At 52.7% G+C, this 10,230-nt stretch overlaps 1 protein-coding gene across 1 annotated transcript; it reads right to left on the reverse strand.

Moving 5' to 3' along the window:
- Nucleotides 1-5,489: 5,489 nt before the first annotated feature.
- Fam241b (family with sequence similarity 241 member B) lies at nucleotides 5,490-8,481 on the reverse strand. The gene is made up of 3 exons (XM_057751593.1): nucleotides 8,411-8,481; nucleotides 7,369-7,496; nucleotides 5,490-6,386 (listed from the first exon to the last, which is right to left on the reverse strand). The coding sequence occupies exons 2-3, from the start codon at nucleotides 7,459-7,461 to the stop codon at nucleotides 6,117-6,119; spliced, it is 363 nt and encodes a 120-aa protein (XP_057607576.1). The 5' UTR covers nucleotides 7,462-7,496; nucleotides 8,411-8,481; the 3' UTR covers nucleotides 5,490-6,116.
- Nucleotides 8,482-10,230: the final 1,749 nt, after the last annotated feature.

A 10,230-nucleotide genomic window follows, 5' to 3' on the forward strand; every position in this document is an offset into this window, starting at 1 on the left:
ATCTATGACTTTCAGCATCCGTGTGATTTAAGGCAACCTGGTACAGAAGGATCCCACCACCTTCCACTAACCAAGCAGCAAGAGCCAGGCCCACCACACACCACTCTGCAAACGAGCCCTGGCCACAGTCCACTGCGGCCAGCCTGCACTCCTCAAGGCTCCTAGCCATATGTCGGAGGAGGATAGGTGGGAACCAAAGCTTGCCCCGTGGGCACTGGCCTCATCATAGGGAGGTCTCCACAGTGAACAGCCACTCAGAATGCAGGGGTGTCTGCCCTTTCTGAGGCTGACAATGTAGGGAGGGAGCCAGTGCTAGACACAAGAGGGCTGGGGGCAGGGTGGCAGACCTGAGTCTGGGTAGCCAACTTCACAGCCCGGCTTTCCCATTTGGCATGACCACCTCATTGCTTCACCCTCCCAGCTGCTAAGTGAAGAGCACAGCCAGGTCCACTGTCCAGGGTCTGCTGGGAATTAAACGGGGTCAGGGTCACACCCTCCATCTTTTCAGGATGAAGTATTCATCATCACCGACTCGATCTAGAAGACACTCTGCCCTCTGGCCCTATCAAGGGCATGTATACAGTACAACCCTGGGTGTTCCCTGTGATTCTATTGAGTACTTACTGTATACAATGTATATACAGCAGGACCGGAATGATGGAGAAGGCAGGATAGATGCTATACCCCATGGGGCGTCTAGTCTAAGAGGGACTTTGGAGATGGACAGACATCAAACTGATAGATTCAAGCTGCCAAAGGACCATGTGACCAGAAAGGAGTGGACCTGAGCGGTTAGAGGATAATCTTTGCCTGCCTTCCTTCCTGCTGGTACCAAGGGCACAATGGCTGGTGTTTTGCAGCTATTCTGGGCTATGAGGCAAAACTGATGGGTGAGAAGGGCCTTCACCCCTGGTGACTGCGTTGTTCACTCTTGGCCTTTATGATGACAGAGGGGGCACTTACCCTATCTTAAGAACTTTGGTTTTGGTCGGACAATGGTGGCACATGCTTTTAATCCCAGCACTTGGGAGGCAAAGGCAGGTGGATCTTTTTGAGTGGGTGGGGTGGGTGGGAGGAGTCTCACCTGGATTGGGTTGAATTAACTTGAAGGAATTAGCAGACGTCAGAGGAATGGTTGACAAAACCAAGCTAGAGATGGATCTGGAGCGCTGAGCTGGGAACGATCTTGGAGGCTGTTTGTAGACACAGCTACAGCAGACACAACCGGTCAACTCATCAGCGAAGCACGGGCCTGAGAGAAGGGGCTCAAAGCCGGGGTGAGCCTCCCCAGCAGGGGCTCCTAAAGTTCAGCCCTCAGCTGACCCTGGCCATGATGTCACAAGAAGACCTCAGAGTTGGCGACCAAGGGATCTGACTTGAAATCTACCTCTGACTAGCTAAGGTGGCTCAGGCGAGCTCCCTGGCACCTTTGGGTCTTAGTTTACTAAAGGAACAATGGCAATGCATGAAACAATGTGAAGACAATACTCCTCCTGGTACCCAGGTGTTATCTGGTCCCTTTATGACAATTTCCAGATTTTAGCCACTTTCTCGGAACAAGGTGGTTCCCCAGAACCAGCTGAGCTCCAAAGTGCAAGAAAAACACCAGTCCCAGACCGAAGGAGGCTTTTACCCAGGCAAACGTCTTTGGGTATGTGAGTATGCAGCTAGGTGTGTGTGTGTGTGTGTGCACGCGCACACGGGCAGAGCAGGGTGGTAGTGGGGCAGAGGACAACCTCACCCTTTCTCACGTGCCATCCACATTTGTGTTTTGAGAGAGTGTCTCTCACTGGTCTAGAATGTGACTGGCTGCCCAGTGAGCCCCAGGGATGTCTGTCTCTGCCTCCTAGCACGGGTTTACAAGCATGTACACCATGTCTGGCTTTGTGTGTATGCTGGAGAGGGAGGGGTCTAGGGATCAAACCCAGATTGTAAAGCAATTGCCTGCCTGCCTGCCTGCCTGCCTGCCTGCCTGCCTGCCTGCCTGCCTGCCTGCCTGGGACATGTCTCCACCCCAGGCAAATTTCAAAAGCAACTTGCATCCTAAATATTCCTGACAGTCGGCAGCTTTCACTGGAGTGCACTTAGGCAGTGGACTGATTCAAACCACAGTGCCACCATGCCACACCCCAGCTTCCTTACACACTCCTCACTGGGCCCAGCACCTGCTCTGGGAGATCCATTCTCCTCTGCTTATACAGGGCAACTGGGACACAGCTGCCCAAAGATGCACGACTAGCAAGCGGGAGGTCTGCCTGACTCGCCTTGTGAAAAAGACAAGCACCAAGTCACTGGCCCCACGTGAGAAAGGATAGCTACGCCCCACACATCACATTCATTAAAAGAAACCACTGGGCACCGGGCCTTAGAGCAAGGCTAGGAGGGTGCAAGAGGGGCTGGTGGTCAATTTCTGGGTGGTCTGGGATAGATTTGGCCATCCCCACTTACAGAGAACACAGCCCCAGAAAACCACCAAGTCTACCCCACCCTCCCCTGTCACCTCATGTGACAGCAGAACTGTGGGCTAGAAATAACCAAGGTTGTGAAATCCCACAGAAAGAGACCATGACTCATTCTCCTCCGGGGGTCCCCAAAGCACCCCAGCCTCAGGCTCCCTGATTCAGTGTACTGAGGGCAGCTGGTGGGTATCCTGTTGGTATTCATCTGGATTTCCTCTCCGAAGCCTATGTTCCACCTGTGTAAAGGGAAAGGTCCCCTTTATTCGATGAAATAGCAGGCTTATGCCTCTTCATGACACGAGGCTCAGATCAGGGTGAAGCCACAGTAAATGAGGGTTAGAAAAAATAGGGGCGCTTGCCACCAGGAATTTCCCCGAAGAGACCAACGCTCCTGCCAGACTTCCCACAAGGTGGCGCTATGAGACAATTTTCAAAACATGGTCTATGAGCAGGGCTTGCGCTCTCTCCCAGGTGGTACAGAGGCGATCTCAGAACTCAAGACTGGATAACGTTTCATGACTTACCTTCACCTTAACCTAAATGCGCATCAGAACAAGGTGGCAGAGGAAGCGGGCACAAACACTGACTGTCCCAAACCGGAAACAACCACCTACTAAGCTCTACCATGGGCAAGAACAGGCCGGGCCAACACATTCAGACCTCAGCTGAAAGGGCCTTTGAGACAATCTGGCCGAGCCCTCCCCTTTGCATTGGTCAGTGGTGGAGGGAGGTCCTCGGGGAGCAACAAGCCCTCAGGTGAGGCCCCCTACCGGTGAAGGTGAGATTGCAGCCTCTTAGCTTCTTAGGGGACAAACAGCCCTAAGGATGGTTTTTGCAGGCTGTTTCCCTCAGCTTTTGCTAGGACATGGAAGATGTTTCCAGAAAGTTTGTGAAGATTAGAGGACAGGACTAAGTTAAAATCCTTCACTGATCTACAAGCCTCAAAGGCGTTTCTGCTGTGACCTATACCCAGCTCAAGGTTAGGGCTCCTTTTGGAGTCTATGGGGGATAATTCTCCCAGGAACAAATACTGTGGAGGCCAAAAGAGGGTGACAATTCACCCCAGGCCAAAATCGTATGGAATTAAGTTCTTTACTATAAAATGTGCCTGGGACAGATGTTCAAGAAAAGAACTACAGACGGGAAATGTGTTTAACTTGCTATGGAAAAAAAAATCAAATAGTTGTGCTTGTTTATATTGGCTTAAATTCTAAGAAACTGGGCCTGCTGGTGGATGATTGTAATTCTAGGTCCTTGAGAGGCTGAGGTAGGTGGCTCACAAGTTCAAGGCCTGCCTGGGCTACAGAGTGAGTTCAAAGCTACCGTGGGCAACTTATGAAAAGTCAATGAAGAGGACAGTGGGTGTCGCTCAGCATCAGAGTCTGTGCCTAGCATGTGCAAGGCCCTAGACCTAATCACCAGAACCACCAAAACCAACAATCAATCAATCACTCATCAATCAATGAGCCTTGTATGTCATCCCATGCCTATAATCCCTGCTACACCGCACGCTCAAAACCAACCTGGGCTCTATGTAGGCCTGGACCATACAACCCACCCTTCAAGGGGCAGGGGCCCTGTGCCTGGGTCAGAGTTGGGTCGTCTTAGCACTTCATATGCATGGCTGGAGAATCAAAGCAGAACAGAGTCAACAAGCCCAGAGCGCAAGGACACAGCCAGGGCACCTCCAGCCCCGAATACCCTCTGCCCTGCGACCTCCCTGTAGTCGGTCTGTGGCTGTTGCCAGTTCCTCTCACCCCCTCTCCCCCGCATCCCACCTGGATGTGAGGGTCGCCTGTTGCCTCTGGGGCCCTTGTCTGGACCTCAAAGTCTGCTCACTTGTCTCCAATAAGGCATTGAATTCTCCTGCCCGGGTGTCCGGCTGTGCACTCTGGGAAAGAGAACTGAATTCTAGAAAGGGAGGCTACATTCCCACAAAGGCCTTTTCCAACCGTAAAGCTCCACCATGTTACACAAGGACTCTAATTCATATCCCGAAAGGCATTTCCTGTATGGGTCAAGTTCCACCACAGATCTGGAAGTGGACCCAAAGCCCCAGAGAGACAAGGTGGCTCAGGAGACCGACTGGGATGCGGGACAGGGAGGCTGCAGTGGCTGAGGAGTTGAGCCAGACATCTGCCAGGACAGGAGACAGCACTGTGAAGACCCCAAGCAGCCAGCAGCTGCACCCTCCTCCACCAAGAATGCCCCTAAGTCCCCTCCCCTCATGCCCATGACTCAGAAAATCTTTGGTGAAGGAACTCCGCTCTGACACAAGGCTTCCAGTCCCAGAGGAGCAGCGGACACAGGGACCAAGGGAGGCTGTTCCGAGCAGGAGAGCGGGCCCAAGAGAAGAGAATGGAGCCATCTCTGCCCTGTTCTCCATGATACCTGGCCACATACAGCCACCCCCAGGGACCTGAGAGGGTGAGGTTTCCAAAGGTCTTCAGACTTCACTTGGGAGGCAGAGGCCAGTGGATCTCTGAGCTCAAGATCAGCCTGGTCTATAGAGCAAGTGCCAGGAACAGCTAGCGTTACACAGAGAAACCGTCTCAACCCCCTGCCCCCCAAAAAGAGTTCAAGAGCCAAACCCAAGGCCTCTTCTCTCAAGAAAAGAGGTCTACCTCAACCCAACATCCACTAAGGATAGTTCCCTATGTGTTTCTGAGAGCCTCCGGGAGCTGGAGAAAACTAAGCAGCCCCTGGGGAGAACCCTTGAGCAGGAGACCCCAGACATACAGTGCACCCCATTCTTTGACTCCTAATGTCTTCCCAGTCATTATGGTCAAAGGATAGCTCCCCAAAAACTGACCTTGGAGTTCAGTGTATAGGGGGTACCTTGAGCTTCCCCCAGCACTAGACAAGGGGTCCAGGCCTGTGCCTCATTTCACAGTTCCCCATCCTGCTGAGAAAACCCTGGCAATCACCAAGGTTAGAGGCCCCTGCCACCTCCTCCCCAAACCATGCGTCCCCACCACCCCTTCAGTCTTCCAGACCACGCAGCTCTGAGTCACTCAGCAGCTTCTTAAAATAGACTCAAACTTGTTTATTGAAAATATCACAATAACTGGGCAGGGTATCGCATGCCTTTCGTCCCAGAACTTGGAAGACAGACGCTCAAGAGGAGCTCTTTGAGTTCAAGGCCAGCCTGGTCTACAGAGGATTCCAGGCCAGCAAGGGCTACATAGTTAAGACCTTGTCTCAAAACCACCACCCCCCAAAAGGAAGAAAAATGCCACAATGAACAGAACGCCAATACTCTTCCTCATAAATAAGAGTTGCTAATAAAGACACCATTAGAACAAAGGAATGCTATAAAAATCTGGACAATTCCTAGCTGCTCTGAGCTCCAGTTCTGCTCCTGGTGGGGGGAGACTACAACATACTAAGCCTGTCTTACCCTGGGCTTGTGCTTCTTAGTGGAGGCCCTATGCCCGTAAAAGCCTTCCAGGAAAACCAGAGGACTCTGTATTTTTGGCGATGCTGGTCCGGAGTCCCTCTGTCTCCTATTTCACACAATGGGGAAATCCACACCCGTGTTCCTATCTCTGATCACACCTTCCGAGCACTCCCACGCTCCCTCCTCCTGTCCCCCGTCTCACACCAAAGCCCAGCCTCTCCTAATGAGCACTCCCGCCCTCCTGAGACCCTCAGAGGTCACCGCTGGCTCAGGTGGGACACCAGGTAGACCAGGCCCACCAGCAGGAGGCCACGAACCCCAAGCATCATGAGCAGGAAAAGCAAGAGAATGGAGGTCACAGGCTCCACCACGTGGTTCCCGAGATGCCACTGGGGGAAGCCCATGTTCACCAGCTGCCGGTTCAGGTCATTGAAGGGAGACTGGGTGGCACCCAGCCTGGCACCTGCCTGCTGCTGGCGGGGTCCAGGGCCTCCTGGAGGTCCACCATGACCTCTGTTGAGAAAGCCCTGGAAGATGAAGACAGACAAATGAATCCAGAGGAAGCTCTCTTGGACCTAAAGCTGAAGCTCCAGCCAGGAGACTTGGGGGATAGCCCCCCCCCCCCCCCCGTGGCCATTCTACAACAGTGCTTTCTTCCTAGGAACAACCAAGTCACAGGATCTCAGAGCATAAAGAATTGCAGCCTGGGGCTGGTGAGATGGCTCAGTGGTTAAGAGCATTGCCTGGCTCTTCCAAAGGTCCTGAGTTCAATTCCCAGCAACCACATGGTGGCTCACAACCATCTGTAATGAGGTCTGGTGCCCTCTTCTGGCCTTCAGGCATACATGCAGACAGAATACTGTATACATAATTATATATATATATATATATATATATATATATATATATATATATGAATTACAGCCTGTGTTCCCATCACCTTCCTGTCATCTGGCCCAGGACAAGGAGGCCAGGACCAAGAGAAGAGGAATGATGTGTGCCCAGCGGACACCTTTTAGGCCGACATCCTTTCCATAAAATATTCTGAAGCCAGCCATTCATCACTATTATCCAGCTTTTCTCCATCCAAACTTCTTGAGAGAGGCTGGCTCCAGTGGGGTTTGTTTGCAAATCCCACCCCAAAGAAAGTGAGCTTGTAGGCTTGAGGCCTGGAGAAGGCTGCCTCCCCAGGAGGCAGGAGCCAGACATAAGTCGGTTCTTAACCTGCTAGGTTGTGGGTCATGACCCACTTTGAGAGTCAAAGGCCCTTTCTCAGGGGTCACCTAAGCCCATCAAAACCCACAGATAATTACATTATAATTCGTAACAGTAGCAAAATGACAGTTATGAAGTAGCAACGAAAATAATTTTATGGTTGGGGGTCACCAGAACATGAGGGTCGCAGCGTCGGGGAAAGTGGAGAATCACTGCTGTAGGTGAGAAGCCAGCTTGAGAAACTTGTGGGAGTTGGGGCCTGCAGCTACCCTTCCCCTCTGAATGGATGCCTACCTGCCGAGGACTGCTACTCCTCTGTTGGGTGGTGGTCCTCACTCGGGGGTCGTCATCTTGGACAATCTCCCCATTGGCCAAGATCCTCACCATCCTCTTGGGAGCTGGGACTTCCTGCGGGGCTGGACCTGCAATGAAGGCATAGCCAGCCAGCGGGTGTTACCTCAGAGGTGCCCTCAGCAGTTGCCCTGACTGAGCTCTGTCTAGGGAACCCTTTCCCCTGACCTCAAAGGACCTGTGGCAGAATAGCTGAGAAGGAATGTTTTTCAGAGATGGTCATACGGTGGTGGGGAGGGGGTGGAGGCAGGAAGGGAGGGAAGAGAGGGAAGGAGTTTCCCAGGGGCCTGCGGGCGCGGCGAGCACCTGTAATCCATTCACCGCCAGAAATACAGGAGGTGGAGGCGGAATGATCAGAGGTTAAAGGGCAGACTGACGTTTGGGGCTAGCTTCGGCTATGTGAAACCCTGCCTCAACCAAAGAAACAGGGCGGAAGGGAAGTACTTCGAATGCTAAAAAGAAAAATAAATTGAGGGGGTTAGGGTGCAGTTCCCAGAGACCGCCAAAAGAGTAAGCGCTAAGGATCTACCCTTAGGTCTCCTCCCAGTTGGCAGAAGACGGGGAAGGGTGGGCTTCCGCTGCGAGGGCACGGACCCCACTGCCCCTCGCCTCCAGGGAGCACCAGTGCCCCTCTGCTAAAGGACAAGGCCCAATGCTCCCACCCCCACGGGGTACGATCTGCAGCTGCGGCTCTGGGGAAGCCCAGCTCTGCAGCCCCCAAGGGTGACAGTGGGCAGGGCACTGTCAACCGAGGAGCGCCCCGGTGCTCATCTGGACTCTCCACGAGCAGGAACACTGAAGCAGGCTGGGCCCGGGGAGGGGTGCGGCGTGGACCCGCAGCATCGCGGTCCCGTGCGCGGTGTCCCGTGCTTTGTCATCCCGCAGGCTGGACCACCCGCGCCGCCTCAGTATCTCGGCCAGGCGTGGGTCCTGTCCCCGTAGCGGTGGGGAGGGATCCAGACCCGGACCTGGCGCGAACACCCACCTGCGCGCACGGTTCGCGGGCCTCGGCGTCCACGGGCGGCCGCTTCCTCCCACCTGACCTCACAGGAAGCGCGCGCCGCAGGGGCGAGGTCCCGCACAGCGCCCCCTCTGCCGGCTGCCGGAGAGACTGCAGCTGCGGAACCGGGAGGTGGGAGGAGGAGGAAAGGAGAAGGAGCAATTTGATAAGGGATGGAGGACTCTAGCGGAGAGATGAGGGGGCTGAGAAGGGATTGGGATGGGGAGTAGTCAGGGAGTGTGGAGGAATACATGTGGAGAAAAGGGAAAAGAAGCCCAGGACCCCGAATGGAGAAGAGACATAGGCACAAGCTGAGCCCACAGGTCTCAAATATGTCCAGGTGATCTGCAGTACCCCTTGAGGAGGACCCAGCCCCGCCCTTCAAGAGCTCCAAGCCCCTCGGGGACAAAGAGGCACGGGTCACAGGGCAGGCTGTACCGATTTGCAACAAACTTCCCTCAGGGGTGTTTGAGGCGGGATAATCAGATTTATTGTTGGCCTCACAGTGAGTCTGGATGGAGGGAGAAAGAGAAAGGAAGACTTGACAATCTGGGGGGAAAGGGAAGAATGAGAGGGGGAAAGAAAGGAGACAGACAGACAGGACAGGGGGATGGAGAAGCCAGTAGTCACTTGCTTCCTAGCCTGATGACCTGAGTTGGGTCCCTGGAACCCACTCCCTGGCGTCCCTTTGACACTATTCTGGTAGAAATGCTGAGAGTATTGCAGCCTCCCAGGGTGGAAATCTAAGCCGAGAGAGCACCTCATCACAGACCTCGGCTTTTCCCATGTTGTTTGGCTTGAGAGCGGCTACCATCCAAGAGTTCTGCCCTGCTAAGTATCCTTTCCTAGCCTTCTGGCTGGGAGGAGCAGACTTCCTGATGGCTTTTACCCGAGACTGCAGAGGGACCCTCTGATAAGGGTTGCCATTCCCTGGGTCACAGGGGTCCAGGTCTTGTTTTGTTTTATACTTGATGTTCAGCTGTTTGTTGTATTTAATAGAACTGGGGAAAGCGCATTACCCCATCTTGCTGGACGCAGATCTTAGGAGTTACAGTAACTAAGACATTGTGGTTGAGGCTCCCAACTCACAAGATGGCAATGGGTAAACAGCGTTGGAACAAATCTAAAAATTGGGATTTATGATAAGTGGAAGTATAGAAAAGTAAGAGCACCTCCTTTCCCCCCACCTTTCTTCTTTTAGACAAGGTAGCACTGTTTGACCTGGAACTTGCTGTGTAGACCACACTGGCTTGGAACTCAGAGATCTGCCTGTTTCTGCCTCCCTGAATGTGTTCTACCATTTGCGCTACTCTGCCCCGCTAGAATCATTTTGTGTCATAGAACTAATTATGTAAGACAAAACAAAGGCATATCTGTAATTTGTGTGACTTCAGAGGTTTTTAACACATTATTAGTGTCAACTGTAAAGGAAATGACTGACAGCCGGGCGGTGGTGGCGCACGCCGTTAATCTCAGCACTCGGGAAGCAGAGGCAGGTAGATCTCTGTGAGTTCGAGGACAGCCAGGTCTACAGAGTGAGTTCTAGAACAGGCTCCAAAGTTACACAGAGAAACCTGGTCTCAAAAAACAAACAAGCAAAAATAGAGAATATGATTGGTACACTTTTATTACATTGAACTACACTAATATTGGAACATTGATACATTGATATCGATATCGGTAATACTGATATAGTTCAGTGGTACAGAATTTGTCTATACAGCACTGAGTGGGTAGAGGCCATAGTAAAATCAGGAATTCCTTTTGACCTACTAATCAAGACACTTGTTTTTAACTAAAGATAC

This window comes from Chionomys nivalis, chromosome 19 (assembly GCF_950005125.1).
Source record: "Chionomys nivalis chromosome 19, mChiNiv1.1, whole genome shotgun sequence".
Lineage (NCBI taxonomy): Eukaryota > Metazoa > Chordata > Mammalia > Rodentia > Cricetidae > Chionomys > Chionomys nivalis.